The sequence below is a fragment of the Branchiostoma floridae genome, chromosome 1 (genome assembly GCF_000003815.2).
Source record: "Branchiostoma floridae strain S238N-H82 chromosome 1, Bfl_VNyyK, whole genome shotgun sequence".
NCBI classification, from domain to species: Eukaryota; Metazoa; Chordata; class Leptocardii; order Amphioxiformes; family Branchiostomatidae; genus Branchiostoma; species Branchiostoma floridae.
In genome coordinates, this window is record NC_049979.1 from 32,319,952 (window position 1) to 32,345,280 (window position 25,329).

Sequence of the window (25,329 nt, forward strand, 5' to 3'; positions counted from 1 at the left end):
TGGGGTCCATTTGGAACCCCACTCGTCATTTAAGTCGCAAAAAGGTCGGGTGCTTGAGGGTTAAAAGAAAGTGTAAAGAAATCAGTTGATTTAAAATACCAGTAATGGGTAATAACCTTTAATCTTAACATAGACTAGAATTAGAAGACATAATGACAAATGTACCCTAAATGACAGCTCTGCTGCATCATGCGGATGGTTTTGAACATGTTGTCCCGCGGCAGGCCGGCCTGCTGAAGTTTCTCACCAATGGACACCAGACGAGCAGGTTAAACTGCTCCAGGGTAAACTTTGGCTCCATTTGCTCTATCCTGCGGTCAGTCATCTTATTCCTAGGGATAAATTAAGACATTAAAACATCTGACTATATCTGCATCCCAATTTCTACACATATTTATTGCAACAAAAAAGGTTACGTTTCCAGTTTTGCCACGGTGGAGTGGCTGGATATAAGTCGCTGTAAGTCCGGTAATGCTTTACATGATTAGTCATTTATGTTGCGAATAATGAGCTCATTTGCATGAAGAAAAGGTAAATACAGAAGCAGTTCACAAGCATTTTTAAACATGTGGCATATGTATCTGAGAATGATGGAATCATCATTAGAGATCGCTAATGCCAATGTAAAAGCCGTTTGCAACATTTATGAAAAAAAAAACTACGGTATTATAGAAATGTAAATATATCAATACATCTTCTCCCCCCATCCCCATCAAGAATTTATCTCCCCTGTCTTCCCCTGAAGTGTGTTTAGTTTGCCTTTATTTTTCTGAATGGTTAATGGGTGTTAGTTTTTCTTTAAGTATCTTGCCTTCAGGGAAAAAGCGTTTTACTTTTTCTGGAATCCCAGCTTAATAATATGACACCAAATACGACGTGGAAAATGATGTTTTACACTTTGTGGAATACTAACTTAACCCTATTCAGACGGGGGGGAGGGGGCTTTGAGGCTTATTTCTTACTCATCTAGCCAAGGAGCTCAAATAAATACTAAGAACCCTATTACTATTTATGAGTCGTTCAGTGCCATTAGTCAAGTCTTGATGATATGGTATTTTAGCACCATCTCCATGGCAACCGTCGTAAAAAAAATTGCCAATTTCAAAATGGCTACAAATATTGTTTAGAGGCCTATCACAGGTAATAGTCAAATTAAGAGCATTTCAGCACTCAGTATTTGTAATAAACTACGCAAGATGACAGATCCAAAATGACCTATTAACTAAACTAGAAAGGCCGACATATACTCACCCTCATACTGAATTTCAGGTTATTAAGTTTCAATACAAAGGCCTCTAGGAGCCAAAACTATATATTTTTAGTATAAAGATAGCTAAAAATCCCAAAATTCACGAATTTTAGGTAACGTATTCCCAAAGTAAAAACGAAATAATGTAGGTGCATATCATTCACTAATTCAAACCAAATTTCATTTGGGTGTAATGCAAGGGAACAGGAGCCAAAAATAAATAAAAAATTAGTCAAAAATGGCCCTAAATCACAAAATAACTCATTTTTTAAGTAATGTATGCAGAAATTGTTAATAACATCCTGCGGGCATATGTCCAATGCACCACTGTATTAAATGTCAGGTCTTCAGGTTGTAATACCAGGTCAGAGGGGCCCTAAATATATATTTTTTGCCAAAAATTACTAAAAACCCTAAATTAAACCATTTCTAAGGTCTCCATAAAAAAAAGTGAGAAAAAATTCTGGGGGTATTTGCTATTTCTACCTCCAGGCCAAATTTCAACTCATTTGGCCCAAATATGAAAAGATTGAATCCATTTCAATGGCTTTTGAGGCCTGCACCAACTTCGATGTCTTATAACGCCAGAACGGCTTATGCTAGAGCAACCAAAATTGTTGAGTTTTCCTAAAATATTATTGGCAACGATTTCCGGAAGTTTGAAAAATTTTTCATATTTTTTTGTTGCCATGAAACCGTTTGTTGACTGGCAGTTATGCCAAAAATTGCAAATATTGGTTATAACAATGTATTTTTCACATTTATTTGCTATATTACTGCTATCTTCTTACATAAATAAAATCTTCCGTTATTTATAATATATTTCATAATTAGTAATGCATATATTATGCTAATTTGATGACGTCATTAGCCCAAAATTCAAGATGGCGGACCGTATGGCCCGATCAAGAAAAACTCGAGACCGGAAGGACTCGTCTTAAGCAAGTAAGTAAGCAAGCAAGAAAAACTAGCTTATTATCCCTTTAATTTGGTAACCATCTGGTATTTTTAAATCAAAAACTATCTAAAGGAATGTATTTAGTCTATTTCCATTGCCTTTTGTGATTATTTGTTGAAAAAAAAGGTTTTTTGAAAATTCAAGGTGGTGGGTATAATATGGGGAAGCCCAAGTGGTATCTTAGATGCACATGACGTCATTTTCTGACGTCATTTTCAACACTGCATGAAAACCGCTCTTTAAGCTCTCCTAAAGTGTGCTTAAATAAGCCGTATTGGCATTCTTTAAGTTAAATTACGTAATGGTTACGCATTCGTAAATATTATGTTTAAGCCATAATTACGTGAGTCCGTAATGCGCACGTAGTGGCACACATTAAAGCAACATTTAAGCATCGTAAAATATACTTAATTCGGAATGATTACGCTACCTTTAAGCTCTGTAAACTTTCGTAAATGATGTGATTTAAGTTGTCTTAAAGTTTTCTTAAAGAGTAATTAATGGCACTCATTTAAGATCTGTAAATTAGTTGTAAATATAAATGTTGAAGCTTGTTATGATATCCTTTATTTTAATTATTTTGCATACTAAGATCACATGTCAGTAAATGTATCTTTAATGTAATGTAGTGTAGTGTAATGTTATGTAATTCAAGTATACTTTCATCTTTTTTATGGCCAGCTGTTGTTGTGTTCCAATGTTTTTGCATATACTAGTGCGCAGTCAAATATGCCATGTCTAGCTCTGGCATCTATGGCGTGATGCATCCACTCCTGGTCCAGTAGAATATCTTGATTTCTGCATTCTTCATCCAGCTCCATCCATTCAGATGTCTCGGGTCTCCAGGGCCGCTGGGAACGATCAACTTGCATGCCTGTTATACGAGGAGCTAGCTTGTACAGTCCCTGGTACCGTCTGGCCAATCCAATTCTACCTTGGTTGCTAGAAACCAGCGCTCAGTGGCTACGAGTATTTCCCGTAAATCAAATCAGCTACCCTTGTTATCACAGCGCTAGCCAGCGGGGCGGCGTAACTCCCCGGGTGGGCTACGGGGCATGTTGCTAGGGGCCCCGGGGAGTTACGCCGCCGCGCTCCCTTGGGCGCCTAGCGCTGTACTCTGATAACCAGGGTGATCCAATTCTTCTCCAGGACAGCAATAGTCGACCGGCCAGGCTACGAGTCTTTCCTGAGACAACAGCAACTTGCCCCGTAAATCGAATTAGCTACCCTGGTTATCAGAGTACAGTGCTAGCCGGTGGGGCGGCATAACTCCACGGGCCGGCTACGGGGCAATTGTTGCTAGGAGTTCGGGGAGTTAGCCGCCGCGCTCCCTTGGCCGGCTAGCGCTGCAGTCTGATAACCAGGATGATCCAATTCTTGTCCAAGACAGCAATAGTCGACCGGCAAGCTCACGGCTTTGTTGTTCTTGGTGACCGTACTGTGTTCGTGTCCTGGAGCCATTATATTCCGCTTCCCGCCTGAGTTATACGTTGGAGCTGCAGCAAGACCGTGGGTCCACACACAAGCAAGCTACGATCACCAAATGATGACAGACAAGATTTGAATTAGGAGCGCGAGTGTTGATTGGTAAAAATCGCGCGTTGTTTAAACTGCAACAATGATTTGCATAGGCAGCAGACATGACGGTCTATGTTATGTGTATTGCTATTCAAGCCTATTGTTATTCAGAGACTGGCTTGCTGACCATTTCACAATTGAACAATAGAGTCTAAGTCAACAGCCCCAAGAAAGGTGTAAAATGTAACCAAGACTAAATGTACAAACAAGCTTGCCAATGCAGAAATCACGTCTAGAAATTGTCCATTTTACTACCGCCCTGAAAAGAATGAGAACGTCCAGTCAATTACAAACATACTTTCTTTCTTCAGGTCAATCCAAGCCGGCGGGAAAAGTCAAATCATGAAAATGAGCTCAGATAGCCTGGCGCAAATCAAAAGCATTAAAAAAAACGTAGTATAGAATATGCTTGCAGAAATTCAGCCCCCAGGTTGGGAGAAAATGGTCAAAATACCATAAGAGAACTTTCTCGCAATAGAACTTAGAGGTCCCGAACATAGATGCCCAACTTTCACTGGGTCACCGCTTGGAACGCGGGCATCTACGGTTCAGGTTTTTTAACTTTGCTAAAACCAAGTCTCGCGGGACTGTTTGTACCCTAGTTAGCCTTCTCCAAGACTCCCTATGAGGGGTGCGGATCGGAGAGGTTCGGCAAAAGGGAATTGACCAGGAGAGTAATATATTCTCCCTTTAGATACTGTGTGGGAAAATGAAACCCTCTGGTGGCCCAACTCCCCCGATAAACTATCTCTTTATACCCAGCATAGTTAGTCTGGTAGAGACCCCATCACGCAAGTTAATTTTACAGGATCACTTCCAACGACGCTAAACACTGGTTACGTTTTCTGACAACAGCTTCCAGATTGAAATAAGTCGTTCTATGAAGTAGCAAGAGAAAATATCCTCTGTCGGAAATTCCTTGTACAAATCCTTGGAGCGTGCTTTCTGACATTGACGGGCGGACAATGCTAAAACCAGGACCGTAGACGTACCGAAAACCACACGGTGGGTCGGTAACGGGTTATGTAGACAGCACTAACCATCGTCTTTCACATGATATTTTGGATTTCCCAAGACCCAGTCGCGACCCTTACAACATTTAAGCAACGTAAAAGACCAAGTAAAGATGCGTGTATTTTTAAGCGGGCTTTACTTTGTTCTTAAACCTGTCGTAAAGATTGAGTGTTAGTTGTGACATTTACGACTGCTTAAAGATACCTTAAACATTACTTAACTATGTTCAAATGTTTAAGCTTCATTTACGAAAGGCATTAAGCAAGGTCCTTGCCCATATCCTCCTGGCAAGACTACGCCCCCTACTCCTTCAGAAACAACGCCAGGAACAGAGCGGTTTCACCCCAGGTCGGTCTACGGTGGACAGAATTCTTACTCTCAGGATCCTGGCAGAGTTAAGGAGGGAGTATAGAGAACCACTCTATGCAACGTACGTCGACCTTAAACAGGCCTTCGACTCTGTGGACAGAGCTGCACTGTGGAAAATCCTGAAAATCCTTGGCGTTCCGTCCAAACTCCTGGGTCTTCTCTCTTCCCTGTACTCAGATACGGTCTCGTGTGTGAGGGTGAATGGCCAAACGTCTGATGTTTTTGAAATTAACAGTGGGGTAAGACAAGGGTGCGTGCTTGCGCCCACCATCTTTAACACAGCAATCGACTACGTCATGGATAGGACTGTGACCCAGAGTTCCTGCGGTGCCAATTATGGCAGGGTTAGGATCACAGACCTTGACTATGCCGATGATGTAGCTCTCCTGGCAGAGCTGCTGGAAACTCTCAGTATAGCACTCCAGCACATGGATGCAGCAACAAAGCCACTTGGTCTTATGATTAGCTGGCAAAAGACCAAGGTACAAAGCCTGTGTGATTACCAACCTCCCCCAGAAAACCAGGTTATCAACGGCCAGGAAGTGGAAGCTGTCAACAAATTCAGCTACCTGGGAAGCACCATCACCTCGGACTGCAGGTGCATTGCAGACATACAGGTACGCATCGGTCGGGCGGCTGCGGCTATGGCAAACCTGGCAAACATCTGGTCAAATAAACAACTCTCCCTCCAAACGAAACTCAATCTCTATAATAGCTTAGTTCTTTCCATCTTGCTCTATGGATCTGAGGCATGGACACTAACTGCGTCCTGGGAGCAACATCTTGACGCTTTCCACACAAAGTGCCTACGTCGCATCCTTGGGCTGCACTGGTATGACTTTGTCCCAAATGCCACAGTGCGTCAGATGACGAAGCAACCCCCCATATCTCAACTGATCAGGTCTGCCAGACTACGGATTTTTGGCCATCTTGCTAGGTCGTCACCTCTGTCCGAACCAGCCAGCCTCATCCTTGAACCGACCCCAAGGTGGAGAAGGCCAAGAGGGAGGCCCCGCATGAAATGGCTGGACCAGCTAACATCAGACCTGGCAGCTGTGAACATGGACCTCCCCACTGCCTGGCAGGCTGCCCAGGACAGGTCATTCTGGAGAAGATGTCGAGGCGCCACGCTCTTAGGAGCAAGCGGGTTGTGAGTGTGAGTGTGATTAAGCATGCTTAATTATCTGATTTCATGCAGTGCAAGTCTTTAATGTTGCTATTGGCAACACAAATGGTAACAAACATTACCAGTCTTTTACCTGCCCTTGCTGTTACATTTTTGGAGCAAAACGTGAAGTTTTCTTAGAATACCCTATTTTCATGGGTCCGGCCAATTAAATCAAATTGATGACGTCAAAATTACGTCATTTTGCGTCAGCGTAACGTCAAACGTCTTTTTCTTTTCAGAATTACGTAACAAATGCATAAACTTGAACTTGGTCATAATGTAATAAACATGACAAGTAGAGTTTTGTACCTAATTGTACACGCAAATTCACTTGTGCACGCAGTAAGTCGGTAATATGTATTAAGCAGTACATATAAATCTTACACGCATTCGTGACATTGGACACTAAGGAAAGTATGAAAAACTTTTAACAAATTACAACTTGTCAACCAAAGCCACCATAAGCTCATAAAAATGTGAGCCAACACGCCCAACAGAGAGCGAGATGCGAAGGAGACTGGGAAAAAAATAAGCAACACCTGTTAATTAAACTTATTAGTAAACCTCACAAAAGTACATTGGTTTGCATGTGCACTACATAAAATGAATTTTCTTATTTTTCTTATTTTTTTCTTAAACAAAGAAAACTGATCTTTCAGCAAGAATATTATTCTCTATACAAGAATCCCTGTTTTGAGAAAATTCAAGAAACCCTTATTTTTCTTGTACCAAGATTCCAGTAAGACCTTTTTTCTTATTACTAATGGACCAAAGCTTCAAGAAAAGTGTTCTTGTGGTAAGAATCTATTTCTAACACTTGCATGCTGATGAATGAATTTATTACACGTAGATTCTTGTGCCAAGATTGAGTTTCTTGTACCAGAAATACTTTTCTATCTCAAAGACAGAATTTCTTACACCAAGAAGGGCTTTCTTGCATAAAGATTGAGATTCTTTTACCGGAAATAACTTTCTGTCTCCAAGATTCAATTTCTTACACTAAGAATGGCTTTCTTGCAATAAGGTTAATGTTCTTGTACCAGGAATACATTTCTCTCTCCAAGACGAAACTTCTTGCAACCACAAACCTGGAAACTAGTTTCTTAAACTAAGATTGTCATTATTTTATAAAGAATACAAACAAATCAAATGTTAACAGTTATGTGAATACATGCCAATCATATTTATTATCATCAATATGTTTCAAACAAGTTTTGTTGTGTTTTCCCCTACTACCCATTCCTTACCAAAGATTGAAAAAATGAACCATTTCGTAACTGCAATTTACTTACTTGTCATTTTACTCATCCTACTCATTTTACTCAGCGTACTCGTACTGCACACTACGCTAAATACCCTTCTAAAACAATTAATCTAAAGTTACAATGTTGCCATAATTTGTTGTAATTATGATTGGTGACTTGCAACTTGTCCTTGTTGAAAGCATTTCTAAAGTTGTGGTGGGAACCTCTTTGTTTCAACAGGTTTCTGAGCCTAGAACAACAGACAAAGACCATGAATGATTGCCAATTCCTTATAATATAACGCCCCCCCTCTCCCTGTAAAGATCAAAATCTCAATACATTTCTTACTTACAAATATTATAGTCATTCCTTAGTTATACGCAGAAACTCATGCACTTTACTTTCATATTCTGTAATTACTGTTCGGCCTTATCATATGCATCTACAGAAATACATGTGGTATCTTTGGAAATCATATTCCAAACCAAGATGGCTAACATACCTGCATGGTGGATGGGGGCTTCCAGCTTCAGGCCTTGGTTTCGGTAGCATTTTGGAACTTTAATAACCCTCAAACACCCGAGTGGGGTCCATTTGGACCCCAGGCGTACATTTTGAAGTGCCATTTAAACATTTTTGATCTGAAGAAAAAATCCTACGGTGACTTTGTCAGTCAATATGTCTTATACCTTCTACTAAGTTTTCGCAAAGACTGGTACAATAATGTGGAAATTATAAAGAAAGTTTGTGTTCAGTCCGTCTGGGGTCCAAACGGACCCCAGCAAAAATGTGCAGTTTTTAAAACAAACTTTGGAGTCTAACTCCTTAACCACTTACAGTATGACTACCAAACTTTTAGACAATAATAAGAATGTAAACTTAAATCATCACAGAAACTTTCTGTGTCATTATGGCGTCATTTGCCTAATCAGGGCGGCCATCTTGGATTTTGACCAATAACGTCATGAGATTAGCATAAATTATGAATTTTAAGTCCTGAAAATTACATTGATTTTCATAGAATTTAAATGTTGTCAGAAAACAGGTGTAGTTTACCAAGAACCTAGTTTGAATTGAAATTGTCAAATGTTGGCAAAAATATGCCTGTTAGAATATGGTTGCCATGGCACCCCCCAAAATGATAAACTTACTTTATTGATCGAAAAATTTTGCAAACAATATTTTGTGATAAATTACCAAGTTTCGTAGCTTTAGCTCTAGCCGTTCATGAGTTATGCGACATAAATGTTGCTGATGGCCTCAAAATTCCCCTATCTGGTCGGAATAGGTTTAGTCCAAAACGTGGTCCTTCTGAACTTTTGCATAAATTATGATAATGAGTTGGAATTAGCAACACCAAAACATCTCAAAATCTTCCTCTTACATTGACGAAGCAATGTATATACAATGATCGCCGATAAGAAATGGTACTGATATTTTATGAACAAAACATTTTGGGGTCCGTTTGGACCCCACTTGGTCATTTTAGTCGCAAAAAAGGTCGGGTGCTTGAGGGTTAAAGAAGCTAGCCACTTTGTTCACAATGTCCCGCATGATGCATAACTTTGTCATCACTAAACACACCATATTTGTTCCCTGTTATTGGAAGATCTAATGGCCTTAAGACCATAAATTACAGCCAAAGAGCAGCAGCTTCCACTCAGACTACCGGTAACATTCAAATGAAACAGCAAAGGATGATGGGAGTAATTTCCCATGATCCTGAGCACAGCTAAATTTCTTATTTCCAGAAAAAAACAGAATTATCTTTCTTAAACTCTCTTATTGTAGAAATAAAATAAAATAATGCTGGGTCAATTTTTTCATATATTTATGCTCTGAGATTTTGCCAAGAATACAAGGATGAAATTATTTATTGTTTTTATTATTAATATAAGAATTATAAAGAAAAACAGGAATCATTTTTCTTAAACTTTCTTGATAAGGAACGTGAGAGCATTTAAGAATACCATTTAAGTTTTTTTCTGAATTTCTTGTTTTCTTATTACTATGAAAAGTTCAGAAAAATTCTTATATCTTCTTAAACATTGCCAAGGAAAACAAGAAACATCTTTCTCAAACTAAATGGGTAAGAAAAACAAGAAAATTTAAGAACTTAATGCTAGTTATAACTTGTTTTGCAATTGCTTGCTTTTCTTTTTTTCATATGATAGCAAGAAAAGCAAGAAATATCTTTCTTAGACATTCTACATTAAAACAACAAGAAAGCTCAAGAATTTTATTCCCATGATGGCAAATCACCAACTAATGACAAATAGATTTGCACCAACGCACACCGCACCATAGCACGTGTGGTGCGTTCTTTAACGTGTCTGGGGTATGGCTCTCCCCAGACACGGGACCTCCATTTAACCCCATCCAGACCGGGCTTTTTTGGGATACCTGGGACGGGTGGGGCTCTTTTGACCCCCCTTCGTAATTTCAAAACGGCTTAAGTTACGATCACCAAATTTATGGGGGATGATGTACTAGTAAAGTTTTATATATTCTGTAAGTTTAGTATCGTTATGACGTAATATGACGTAATTATGATGTCATAATGTCATATTTTAGGCTAAAATCGTCTACATATAAAATTTCCGCTATACTAAGTATTTAAGAAAACGATGACTATAAAGGTTATCGTATTGGTGTCTAAGTCTACCAAAACTTTTGTTGCCAATGACGACGATAATGACGCCAATATGACGTCAGAAAATGACGTCATTTGTCCGCCATCTTGGATCGACAAGCTTGAATTATCTAAAATACGATTTTTCCACACAAACCTCAATGGAAGTGGACTAAAAAGGTTCAAATGATTGTGTTTTGTAAGAAAATAAAAGATTTTGACGAAATTTGAGTAAAAATAACATGTATTTATCGTTAAAAATGGCATTGTCCGCCATCTTGGATTTTGACCCATGACGTCATCAAATTAGCATAAATTATGAATAATTAATTAGAAATGTTACTTAAATATACAAAGGATCTTAATGATATAGATAAACAAGTTTGGTTTAGCAATAAAACTATCAAATCCCATAATTAAAACTGAACTTAGTAATTTCGGTAAAATATGCCTGTCAGAAACCCGTTGCCATGGCAACACGAAAAATCATAAACTAAATTTTTTTCGGAGAATTGTTGATAACAATATTTTAGGAAAAGTCACCAAGTTTCGTAGTCCTAGCACACGTCGTTCGGTAGTTATCCGAAGTCAAAGTTGGCGCAGGCACTTTTAGCCCCCCCCCCCCCTGTCTGGATAGGGTTAACGTCATTTCCGAGAGAAGACCCTAGCCAAAGCTAAGTACTCATTTTAACCTGAGTAAATTGAGGAAAGCCTTTCCCAAGGGCACAAGATCGGTGGCCGGATTCGATTAAGAGACCTCTCAGTCGCGATGCAAACACGCTGCCACTGTTCCAATGAAAGCTTATCTGTGTTTGTAAATTTCATAGTGAAAATGTTTAAACTTTGTTCCAACCCAGTCGTGTGTAAGCACATCGACCGATGATGATGATATATTTAATTTGAAACTTGGGAAAGAATCATGGATTTGTCCTGATTCGTTTGGAACCGCTCCGTATTCGCCATGTCGCTTGATTTCGGATCTGTCGTATTCGTCAGGATTCCAGGTCACGTCTTGCAGTGAGTTTACAAATAGGTAAGCTGAAATATCTTTGTCTTGACACCGGGTGAGGCAACTTACATGTAAGTAGAGTGAGGTATCTCTGTATTGACAGCAGGTGAAACACCTTACATGCAATTAAGTCAAGGTATGTTTGCCTTGGCAGCAGGCGAGGCACTTCACAGGTTAGTAAGGTTAAGTATGTTTGTCTTAACAGCATTTGAGACACCTCACAGTTCAGCAACATGATGTATCTCTGGACACAGGATGATGCACCTTACATATTAAAAAATCTTAACACCAGATGAGACACCTTACAGATAAGTAAATTGAGGTATCTCTGTCATGTAAGAGAGTTTGGCTGCCTCTGTGAAGACATCAGGTGAGCATGCTACAGGTAAGTTTGATGAGGTATGTTTGTCTAGGCACCAGGTGATCATGCTGCAGGAAAGTGTGATGAGGTATCTTTGTTTAGGCACCAGGTGAGCATGCTGTAGGTACGTTTGGGGAGATATCTTTGGCTAGACACCTAGTGAGGCAACACACAGTTAGATAAGTTGATGTATCTTTGTCTTCACACCAGGTGAAACACCTAACAGGTAAGTGTGGTGACTGGTGAGGAACCTTTGTCTTGACAGACACCGGATAAGAGACCTTACATGTAGGTATGTTGAGGTATCTCTATCATCACAGAAGTCAAGGCACCTTACAGTTAAGAAAGGTTAACGTTTCTATGTGAAGACACCAGGTGATACAACTTACAGGTAAGCAAGTTGAAACATCTTTGTCTTGACAGCAGGTGAGACAACGTACTTATAATTAAGGTGAAGTATCTTTGTCTGGACGCCAGGTGAGATAACTTACAGATAAGAAATGTGAGGTATCTTTGTCTTGTCAGCAGACATGTTACAGGTTAGTTATTTGGGGTTTTGGTCACATAATTTTAGGTTAACGCCGTTCACAGCTAGCTTTGCATTGAAGTTTGTCAGTCTCATTTATGCTCCGAGTACTAAATTTTGTTTTAAAAACTACATATTTTTGCTACGGACTTGACACAGCCAGTTAGAGTAGAGTAGAATAGACATATTTCGGTTGAGTAGGAGTTCACACCCCATGGAACTGCTCCTCATCAGTTGTTTCGTCCCCTCTACATTCAGCTGACTGTTATGTTTAGCCTGTGGGGACCATTCTAAGGCTTTGTAGTTGTATACAACTTGGTGGTTCTCCATCAGTCTGTCTAGTCTTATTTTGAAACTGTTTACCGGCGGATACCACTTCCTTTGTCAACCCGTTCACCAAGGAACCACTTTACTACTGGAAAAAGCCTGTCTTCTACTGTTGTTTGTTGCACATCTTGTTTGGCGTAAACTGTGACCCTTAGTTTTGCTGTCCCTTATCATCGCCATTATGCATGGCTTTGTGTCGTACAGTCCATGCACATATATGTACGTTTTAATGAGGTCACCCCTCAACCGCCGATGCTGAAGTGTTGGTAATTTCAAAGTTCGGAGTCTTTCTTCGTATGTTAACCCTTTCCAGATGTGTGTGTGTGTGGGGGGGGGGGGGGGCTTTTGATGCCCGCGCTAACTTCGATGTCACATAACGCAAGAACGCCTTACACTAAAGCCACTAAATTTATTGAGTTTTCCTAAAATATTGTTGGCCTAAATTTACAGAAGTTTTAAAAATTTTCAATTTTTTCCTGTTGCCATAGCAACCGTTTGTTGACAGGCAGTTTTGCAAAACATCATTATTTTTGGTTCTAACAATGTATTCTTCACATTTATTTGCTATATTACTGCTATTATGTTACATGAATAAAATCTTATATTATTTAGCATATCTTTCATAATTATATATGTATAAATTATGCTGATTTGATGACGTCATCAGCCCAAAATCCAAGATGGCGGACCGTTTGGACAAATCAAGAATAACAAGCTAATTATCCCTTAAAATTTGTAACCACCTGGTATTTTTTTCATCAAAAACCATGCAAATGATTGAATCTAGTCTATTTCCATTACCCTTTGTGGTTATTTATTGCAAAAAAAATATCTTTAAAAATTCAAGGTGGTCGATATAATATGGCGGACCCCAACTCGTATCTTAGATGTGCATGACGTCATTTTATGACGTCATTTTGACTTCATTGATGTTGCTATTGTGAACGCAAGTCGTAATAAACATTATTCTGTTATCTGCAGTTGCTGTTACATTTTTGTAGCATAACTTGAAATTGTCTGAGAATACCCGTTTTTTATGGGTCCGGCCAATATAATCAAATTGATGACGTCATAATTAAGTCATCTTACGTCAACGTTACGTTAGACATCACATACATGTCAGATATTATTTCGACATTATGACCTAAAATTTGGTGGTCGTTTTAGAGTTATAGGACTTAAAAGTGGAGGGCCTCAACCCCCCACCCCCGTCCAGGTATGGCCAAAAAAGCCCGGTCTGAATAGGGTCAAGTCCTTCAGACCGGGAACCCTTTTCATCGCTCTCCTTTGCACATTTTTCTTAGTAGTCAGTCAATTTCGGGGTGCTCGGGGACCAAATCGGGGCACCGTACTCAACGTGGGGCTTTATAAGTAACTTATATAGCAGAATAACGATTTCTTTAACCACATGGTGAAATGTTCGCCATATGATTCCCGCCATTTGATTGGCTTTTGATGCTATGGACAGAATGCCGTCTTCAAACATCAAGTTATGGTCTACAATAAATCCCAGATCATTTTCCTCTTTGTTGAATCTTAGTCCACATTCGCCACTGACTGGTCAATCCTGTGGTATGTAAAATCTGGTTGTTTGGAGCCGACCCTAAAAATAATACATTTGCTGGGGCTTAACTGTTTGCCCATTCTTGTAAGTTGTTAAGGTCTTTCTGTAGGGATTCGCAGTCACTGACGTTGTATACACTTCGATATACTTTCGTGTCATCTGCAAAAGTTTTGATTTACTCTGAACTGCTTCTGGAATGTCGTTAATGAAAAGTGTAAATAGAACAGGACCAAGAACACTGCCCTGCGGCACTCCGCTCGTGACATTTACCCAGCTTGAGCGTGCTCCGTTCACGCAAACTCTCTGCTTGCGGTCCGTCAGGAAAGACCTCACCCATTAAAGCAGACTTTCACAGATCCCATAGCTCTCAACCTGTCTCAGTAGTTTCTCAATCGGCACTGAATCGAAGGCTTTTTGGATATCGAGATGAATTACGTCCGCTGGTCAGCCTTGTTCGAGTCAATTCTTCCAGTCGTCAAGACATTCTAGTATCTGTGTAGTCGTGGATCTCCCCGGTAGAAAGCCATGTTGGTCTCCGTAAACAGACTGTGAACTCGCATATGGTTTACAATCTCGTGTCTGATGATGCTTTCCAGGATCTTTCCTGTCACTGATGTTAAGCTCAACGGTCTATAGTTGCTCGGTAAATGTTTACTTCCTTTCTTGAATATTGGTGTGATATGCCCGACTTTCCAGTCGTTTGGTAGCCTCCCCTCTTGTAGTGACTTATTAAAGATAATGTACGAGCCTTTGCCAGAATATCTGCCAGTTCCTTCAGAATTTTCGGGTGAATCCCGTCTGTACCCATGGTTTTATTTTGGTTTACCTCTTTAAGTCTCTTGCCAATGACCTCTACTGACAGTTTGACCTTAGACAACGGTACATCAACTTCATGTTTTCTTGATGTTGGTATGGTGCCAGTTCTTTCCTTGGTAAATGTACTAAAAAAATATTTACCAATAGAGTTTCTGCTTTTTCTCTGTTTTTTTGTGCAATTTAATTTCCATCGTTTTGTTCTGGGATACTCTCTCTTGTCTTATATTTACTATTTACGTATTTCTCTAGAACAGTTTTGGATTTCCCTTAATGTTGTATGCCATTTCTTTCTCGTAGTTTTTTTGCTGCTTTTATGGCTGCCCAGCGAGCCTGGTTCCTCGCCTTCGTATATTTCTTGTAGTCTTCATCATCTTTTGATTCTTGATATTTCTTCCAAGCTTTTTTTTTTGTTCAGCTTACTTTTGAGGTCCCTGTTTCTCCATGGTAGATCCTCTTTGCTTTTTAAGGCCGCTTTAGGTATACATTTATCTGAAGCGTCTCTTACCATGTTAGCAAAAAGTAGCCAACTTTCTTTTACCGTTTTACTCAGTAGGAGTTCTTCCCAGTCAGTATCAAGTTCGTGTGCCATATGTTGATAGCCCCCCTTGTATTACTTAAAGTACTCTTGTCTAGTTTGTGACCTCTCAACATAGCACTTGAACGTGAATGACAACACAGCATGATCACTCTTCTCAAAAGGTGAACTTGTCTTTATGTCTTTTACCATGTGTCCTTTACTGGTTAATATCAGGTCAAGTGTGTTACTTTCTTGAAACGGCCTATGCCTTGTAGGGACTGACACATGTTGGAAAATATAGGAGTCCCTCGTGGCTTCGAGAAATTTACTCCCTTCACTGTTGACCAAGCGCACCTTCCCCTCACCATCCCTCCAAGTAATGTCAGGGTAATTAAAATCTCCTAGAAGCAGCACATGGGTGTATTTCCCTAGGTTGCAATTATTAAGTATGTTATTCAGATTCTCATTGTTTGCCATGGTTGATTTAGGACTCCTGTTTATTACCATGATTAGTAATTTGTCGTTCTGATGGAGGTTTACTTCTTCCATCACTGCTTCCTTTACTCTTCTTCTGTCCTGTCCGGTGCACCAGCTACTAGGTTACTTTTAACTGCAATCCCTCGCACTCCCTCTTTAATTGCGTTTATAAATACAGTGTAATCTGGTATTTGCAAATCAGCTGGTGACATTTGGAATCTATGGTTTTTCTGGTTTGTTTCTGTCGTTACTATAATATCGGGTGTCTCATCATCTATCAATGCAATATACTCTGCTTTCTTGTTGGTTAGACAGTCAATGTTGGTGAAGATTACCTTAATCCCTGACCTTTTCATACTGTTATTGTCTTGCTCTCTGAAATATTCAGACCGTGTGTTCATGCTTCGTTCTGTTTGGGGAAACCTGCCGCCTACGGAATTTGGGTTGTTGAGACAATCTTTATCTTTTTTTTTAATTTGAGACAGTTTCAGTGTTGTTCCAATCTTTGTTAAAAGAACTTAGAAAAAGGGTATAAGACACATGGACTGACAAAGTCACGGAATAATTGTTTCTTCAGATTAAAAATGTCCATATGGCACTTCAAACTGTACGCCTGGGGTCCAAATGGAAACCCACTTGGGTGTTGGAGGGTTAAACATTACACTTTACATCTTACAGACACGGCCTTTACAAACAAACAGGTTCCGAGAAAAACCGGAGGGTTTTTTCGACACGGCTATTACAAAAACACCAGGTTCTGAGAGAAAAACCAGTGTATTTTCTCCAAACCTTACACTTCACATCTTACAGACACGGCTTTAACAAGCACACAGGTTCCGAGGATAAATCAGAGGATTTTTTTCCAAACCTTAACCCTATCTAGACCGGGGGGGGGGGGGCTAAAAGTGCCTGAGCCAAAGCCAACTTTGACGTCATATAACTGGCGAACGACGTGTGCTAGAACTACGAAATTTGTGACTTTTCCTAAAATATTGTAGGCACAATTCTGTGAAAAAAAAATTAGTTTGCGAAACACAATCACTTGATCATTTTAGTCCATTTCTATTGGGTTTTGGGGTTCCAAGATGGCGGACAAATTACGTCATTTTCTGACGTCATATAGACGTCAGTGTCGCCGTCATTGCCAACAAAAGACTTAGCAGACTTAGACACTAATAAGATAAGCTTTATAGTCACCATTTGGTTCCATTAATCTAAGTATAGCGGAAATTTCATATTTTGACGATTTTAGCCCAAAATATGACATTATGACGTCATAATTATGTCATTTCACGTCATAACGATACCAAAAATACAGAAAATATTAAACTTCACTAGTACATCATCCCCTCTAAATTAAGTGATCTTAACCCAAGCCGTTTTGGAATTACGAAGGGGGGGGGTCAAAAGAACCCCCCCTGGTCCCAGGAATCCCAATAAAGCCTTGTCTAGAAAGGGTTAAACTTTTCATCTAACAGACACAATTTTTACAAACACACAGGATCCGAAAAAAACGAAGGATTTTATATAACCATTGCACCTTAAATCTTACAGACATGGCTAAAACAAACAAACTGGTTCCGATATAAAAAAAACGAGTTTTTCTAAACTTTAAACTTCACATCTTAAATACACGGTTTTTACAAATCTACAGGTTCCTAGATAAAAACAGAGGATGTTTTCCAAACATAACACTTGGTATCTTGTAGACACGGAAGTTACAACCAAAAAGGTTCCAAGAAAAAACGGAGGATTTTCTTCAAATATTACATTTTACATCTTACACACACGGCTTTAACAAACACATAGCCCCCCCCCCCCAAAAAAAACACACACTCACAAATGAGGGTTTTATTCATACGTTAATCTTTTAATCTTACGATCACGGCTATACCAACAGATTTGTAAAAAATGGTGAATTTTATTTCCAAACCTTATTATGAGAGAAAAAACAGAGGATGTTTATTATGCCTTGACCCTATCCGGACTTGGGGGGGGGGGGGCACCAACATTGACGCTGTATAGCTCCCAAACGGTTTGTGCTAGAACAACCAAACTTGGTGACTCTTCCTAGAATATTGTTGACAACAATATACCAAAAAATTGAGTAACAAATTTTTAAAGGCAAATTTTGCAATCAATAATTTTGGGAAACAATGGGATTTTAAGATTATCTTGATCTCTTTCCATTTATCTTTAATATCTAACATATCTAATTTAACATTTATAATTAAATAGTCATAGATTGTGGTAATGAGATTACGTAATTGGTCAAAATCCAAGATGGCCATCAATATCATGATGATAACCAGCTTTTTTTTCACTCGGATTTAATCACTACTTGCTATTTTTTCTTAAAAGTTCAATCAATTTTCATGGGGTTTTAGCGTTATATGTTGAAAAAAATGTATTTTAAGACATTTAAGGTTGATAATCCAAGATGGTGGATAGCTAAACAACAGATGGCGTCGTTGAGTCGACTTTTTGCAACATTAGTATTTTAACACTTAAATATTGATAAGAAACCATTATTGGTAACTTTTATTGTAAAATATTTAGGTATTATGGGAATTCCCCGTTTAAGCCAAACAATCAATAATAATGATAATCAATAAAGGACCTCAAAAAATACGTCATATAACGTCATTATGATATAAGAATTTAAAAAAAAATTATAAAACTCAACAAACAAATCACCCACTGCAAATATAGTAAGCCGTTTTCAAAAGACAAAGGGGAGGGTGGGGGAAAATGAGACCCCACCCAATCCCACTCCCCCCAGTCCAAAGATTTCCCCAAAAGCCTAGTCTGGATTGGGATAACTTTACATCTTACAGACACGGCTATCACAAACGAATAGGTTCAGAGAAAAAAATTCGGAGGACATTCTTTAAATATTACAATTTACGTCTTACGGACACGGCTTTTAGAAACACAGAGTTGAAAAAAACGGTATATTTTATTAAAAATTATACTTTACTGACACATCTTACAGACACGGCTTTAACAAACATGCAGGTTCTAAAAAGCGGAGGGCCTTATCGAAACATAACACTTAAAGTCTTACAGACACGGCTATTTCCATTATAGTATTTCAGATAAAAACGGAGGATTTTCTCCCAACCTTAACCCTCAAACCATCGTATGGGGTCAAAATGACCCAAGACGTATATCAATATGCGCCATAATGACATTTCTGGTTGAAAACGAATTTCCTCCCATGAGTTTGTATGTATATATGTCTTATAACTTCTCATACGTTTCTACCGAGATTGGCTCATTGTTGATTAAGTTATCATGGAAAGTTTATGTATGGTCCAGTGGGGTCAAATCTGGCCCCGGCATTTTTAAACAAACTTTTGAGACCTACGGCTTAACTTCTTATTGTATAATCACAAAATTTTCAGAGAAAGATGTACAAATGCAACGAAATTATGGTAACAACTTTTGTGTCATTATCGTGTTTTATGACGACGCTATGACCTCATTTAGCTTAAATTGGCCGCCATATTGGGTTTTGACTGAAGACGTCATCAAATTAGCATAGATTATGAATATTGAATTACGAAATTTACGTTGAATTTCATAAGATGGCATGAACAAGTGCGGTTTGCCAAGAAAACCTTAAAACTTGAATGTTTAAGCCAAAATTAGAAAATTCCATAATAAATATGCCTGTCAGAATTCCGTTGCCATGGCAACATGAAAAATTATGAACTTTTTTTTTTCATTTAGATTGCTTGCTATCAATATTTTCTCAAAAAGGACCTAGTTTGGTGATAGCATAAGCTATTCGGGGGCTATGTGACTTTGAAGTTGCTGCGGGCATTAAAAAACCCTAACCGGTCTGAATAACGTTAGTGAAAAATGTGGTCCTCATGATCTTTTACATAAATTATGATAATGAGCTGAAGTTATTCTCACCTAATCATGTCAAACTGTCCCACATAAATTAATGAATCTATACATATATACAAATCACAAGAACAGTCACCAAGCAAACTGTATTTGTACAAAACGTTATGGGGTCAGTTTTGACCCCATACTGTGATCTACGTCACAAAAAAGTAAGGGTGGTTTGAGGGTTAAACTTCACACCTTTCTCACACGGCTTTTACAAAAAAACGCATGTTCTGAAGAAAAAAACAGATTATTTTCTCAGAAACCTAACACTTTACATCTTAAAGACCGGCTATTACAAACGACTTTCTCCAAATCTTGCACTTTAAATTTTACAGACACACAAGTTCCGAGAGAAATTCAGAGGATTTTTTTCCAAACCTTACACTTCCGACACGGCTATTACAAACATACAGGTTCCGAGAGAAAAACGGAGGAATTATTCCAAACATTACACTTTTAGTTCGTATGTACAGAGACGGCTTTGACAAACACCCAGGTTCCCCTTTAAAAAAAGGAGGATTTTATTCATACTTTTCTCTTTTAATCTTACTGTCACGGCTATTACAAACACATAAGTTCTGCGATAAAAGGAGGATTTTTCCAAACCTTAAATTTAACTTCTTATAGACATAGCTATTACAAACACACATGTTTTGAGAGAAAAACAGAGAATATTTTCCATTCCTTGCACTTCACATCTCACAGGCGTGGCTTTTACTTATACATAGGTTATGAAAAAAAAAACGGAGGATTTTGTTTAAACGATGCAAATTTAATCTAACAGCCAAGGCTATAACAAACACAAAGAGAAATACGGAGGACTTAAAAAAAACGTTACACATTCCATCTTACAGACAATGCTTTTGCAAACACGTCCGGCTTTAAGAAAAAAGCAAACTATTTTCTTCAATCCTTGCAATTAATATCTTACACGGATTTCACAAACAAAAGTTGCGAGAAAAAAATGGAGGATTTAAACCAAACGTTAGATTTTTAATCTTAAAAACAAGGGTTTTTAAAAAAACACACGAATCCCAGAAAAAAAAAAGGAGTATTTTCTACAAGCAAACAGTTTTTGAGTAAAAACTTAAACTTTACATATTAAAGACACGGCTTTTCCAAACATAAATAAAAAAATGTTATGTAGCATATCTTTCATAATTATATATGCAAAAAAATGATAATTAAATGACGTCATCAGCCAAAAAATCACGATGGCTGACCATTTTGCCAGATCACGAATAACAACCTAATTATCCCTTACAACTATTAACTACCTGGTATTTTTTCATCAAAAACAATCTAAATGAAAGTATTTAGTCTGTTCCCATTGCCTTTTGTGATTATTCGTTGCAGAAAAAAAGTATTTAAAAAAATCAAGGCGGTGGATATAATATGGCGGAGCCAAACTGTATCTAAGATGTGCATGAAGTAATTTTATTAGCGACACAAGTCGTAACAAACATTATCATTCTGTTATCTGCACTTGCTGTTACATTTTTCACGGAGCACAACTTGAAGTTGAATACACTTATTTCATGGGTTCCGGGTCCGGCCAATACAATCAATTTGATGACGTCATAATTACGTCTCATGACGTCATCGTAACGACAAACGTCCTACACAGGTCAAAAATGATATCTATATCATTTCCTTAAAAATTGATAACCCATCGTCACGTCTTTCAAGAGTTATAGGACTTAGAAGTGGAGGGCCTCAAAAAGAAGATTATCTCTAAACATTGCATTATATGTCTTACAGACACGGCTTTTACAAAAATACTGGTTTTAAGGAAAAAAGGAGGATTTAAACCTTGTTTAAACGAAACATTAGACTTTTAATCTTACATACAAGGGTTTTAAAAACCACACAGGTTGCGAGAAAAAAAAAGGAAGATTTTTAACATTGCACTTATAATCTTATAGACACGGCTATAGCAAACACACATGATTAAAGAGAACAACACTGGGTTTTCTTTCAACTATACATTTTCCATCTTACTGACAGGGATATTACAAACACTGTGATTCAGAGAAAAAAAGGATTTTCTCCAAACACTACACTTAATATTTTACAGACATGACTATAACAAACAAACAGTCTCGGAGAAAAAAATGAGGATTTTCTCCGAAGATTACAATGTACACTTTTAAACACGGCCATTACAAACCCACAGGCTCGGAGAAAAATATGATTTTTCTGAAATCCTTGTACTTTACATCTCGCAGACACGCCTTTTACCTACATATAGGTTTTGAAAAAGACCCGAAGGAATTTCTCCAAATCATAAATTTTACATATTACAGACACAGCTATTACAAACACAGTTTATGAGAGAAAAAACGGAGGATTTTGTCAAAACAATACACTTAACATTTTACAGACACAGCTGTTACAAACACATAGACTGGAAGAAAAAACAAAAGATTTTCTCCAAACATTGCAATTGACATCTTACAGACACGGCTATTGCAAACACACAGGACTCAAGAAGAAAACGGAGGTTTTAATCGAAACGTTAGACTTAAAATCTTACAGATGCGTCTTTTATAAACACACAGGTTCCGAGTTTTTTTTCCAAACCTTACACTATACCTTTCAGATACGGCTCTTAAAAACACACGGGTCCAAAAAGAAAAATAGAGGATTTCTCCAAACTTTACTATTCTGATCTTACGTTCACGGCTAAAAGAAACAGACGATATTCTCAAGACATTACATTTTACATCTTAAGGACACGCTTTTATAATCACACAAGTTTCGGGGGGGAAAAGGGAGTTTATCCAAGCCTTACACTTTACATCGTACAGACACGGATTTTGCATACACGCAGCTTCTGGGGAAAAAAGGATTTTCTTCAAACCCTACAATGTTTAGATACGGCTATTACAAACAAAGCGGCTTTAAAAAATACGATTTTCCTTTGTATCTCAAAGAACACGGCTATTACTCACACAAAGGTTTTCAGAAAAAAAAAACAGGATTTAATCCAAACTTAACATTTTACATCTTACATTCACAGCTATTATAAACACACAGGTGCCGAGAGAAAAAAAAAAATGATTTTTTACAAACTTTGCACATAGCATCTTAAAGACTCGGCTATTACAAACACACAGATTTTGAGAAAAAAACACGGATTTAAACCAAACGTTAGACTTTTAATCTTACAGACACGAATATTAATAAGACACAGTTTCCGAAAAAAACGGAGGATTTTGTTTAAACAATGCACTTTTAATTTTACTTGTAGGCCTATAACAAACACACAGGATCAAATACAAAACAGAGGACTTTTTCCAAACGTTACACTTTCCATCTTATAGACACGGCTTTTGCAAACACACCGGCTTTAAGAAAAAAGCAGATAATTTTCTTTAAACCTTGCATTATATATCTTACAGCCACGGAATTCACGAAAAAAAGGTTTTGAGAAAAACGGAGGATCTGAACCAAATGTAGGACTTTTAATCTTTCAGACAATGGTATTAAAAACCGCTCAGGTTCCAAGAAAAAACGGAGCTTTTTTATTTTTATTTTTAACATTGCACTTTTAATCTTACAGACACGTATATACCAAACACACGGGATCAAAAAGAAAACAAAAAACGAGGACTTTTTCCAAACGTTACACTTTCCATCTTACAGACACGGCTTTTAAAAACACACAGGTTACCAGAAGAAACAGATTATTTTATTTTAACATTGCACTTTAAATATTACAGACAGGGCAATAACAAACACACATGATTTGATTCAATTTTATTTATTTTGCACAATCTTTAAAAAAGATAACATAAAACAAACTAGAGTTCGGCGACCTCATACCTCCATGAAAATTTAGAGCTTTCGTAAATTTCATGCAATTGACCAACACATTAACATAATTTATGTATGGTGCTGTTCATAATTGTCTAACATACACATGTCACAATTGTAAAATTCCCATTATTGATCATAAAGCGGTTTTGAATTTTTACATGAATTAGGCAAATAAGTTCCTCATTGCCATATTTGGTATCTGCTTATATTCTACATATCATAATTAACATGTGTTACATGTATTGAGGTCCAGTTATTGAAAACAATGGAACTATACAATTTCCTCATTAATTATGCAAATCAAGTCCTCATTTGCATAAGATGTACATCATTATGAACATCTTTGCCTAAGCTGCCTGCATGCCTAAACTGCAGGCAATCCGTCGTTCCTTTCTGCAGTTATCCTCTTTGGAGCGTCTTGACAAAAACGCCCCTGCAGTTCCACTATTAAATGTTAGGGGGCTGAAACTTGCCCCACTTTTGCATGACGCTAAAAGCTATCTACCACTTAAATGCCACGACCATATCACGTCCGTGACAAGAGATACATTGAAAAAACTGCTATGATAGAATATTCTCATTAATTATGCAAATGTACTCCTATTTTGCATAATTAGTATTTTATCTTGTACAACATTGTCTAAGGTACCTACATACCAAAAATCATGAAAATCCGTTGTTCCCTTCTTGAGTTATCCTCGTCAGAAGTTTTTTTTTACAAAAATGCCCCTGCTATCCCAAAACTAGACGCTAGGAGGCCCAAACTTATGTCATTTCTTCCTGAGCACAAGAGCTGTCTAATACTTAAATATCGTGACCATAGCATGTTCAGAACACCGAGATAGCAAAACCGGAAGTTGCGCTGAAGTACCAAAGGGGGTTGCTAGGGGGTCCAAAATTTAATCATTTCCAGCTTTCGTCAGACACTACCAACTCACCAAGTATGAAACCAATCCACGCAACCGTTTTGTTTACACACACACACACACACACACACACACACACACACAGACAGACAAACGGATGAAAGTACATGCAGGGGGGGGGGGGGGCTCGTGGCTAAAACATAGCCTTCCTCCAAAGTAACAAATAACGATACAATCTAACAACTCATAAGCTAAATAAACATTGGATAGATTGTAAAAATATACTTTAGACAATAATGTTACCAAAAGAATTATTTTTTTAATTTTTTTTTAATTTTTTTTATTTTCCACATTTTATTCTTCATTCACAATGTTACAATCAATGATACAATGAAGTGTGTAAGTAACCATGGTAACAAACAATAACAAAATAGATTACGTCAAATATACACATATATATAACGAGCTATTATATTTTACAACATGTCCCCTGACTTCAGTACTACACTAGTACTGTCTGAAAAAAGTATGAACGTTGGCACTAAAGAACTTAGCTCCTCTCCCTTTATAAAATGCAACAAGTAAGTGCTCACGAAGGGAGAACAAAAGTATTAAATGGCAAGCATCGAAATACAAATAAAAAGCGGATACATCTGCATCTCAACAGTACTAGTCATATTGCCAGCTTGTGGGCAAGACAGCAATTACTCAAGACTTTGTTCTTCTTATTTCATACTATATATGTTCAGAAACATGGATATTTCAATTTATGTACGACATTAACTTCAGGTCTGTCAAAAATGTTTGAAATATGTTGCTGTATAACTCTGTATTAGTATCTATATGTCTCAACCACTGTTTAAAAATAAAGAACTTTGCAATCGAGATTATCCTGTTAACAGACCCTATATTACTGATTCCCAAGAAAT

The 25,329-nt window shown here is 37.8% G+C and overlaps 1 protein-coding gene across 1 annotated transcript in view; it reads right to left on the minus strand.

Annotated features, from left to right (window-relative positions):
• The window catches only part of LOC118410961 (homeobox-containing protein 1-like), a 1,064,572-nt gene that overhangs the window by 16,694 nt on the left and 1,022,549 nt on the right, over positions 1-25,329 (minus strand). Inside the window, exon 2 of the mRNA XM_035812945.1 lies at positions 166-332. Within this exon, the coding sequence (XP_035668838.1) occupies positions 166-209 (44 nt within the window). The 5' untranslated portion in view covers positions 210-332. The remainder of the gene's footprint in view (positions 1-165; positions 333-25,329) is intronic.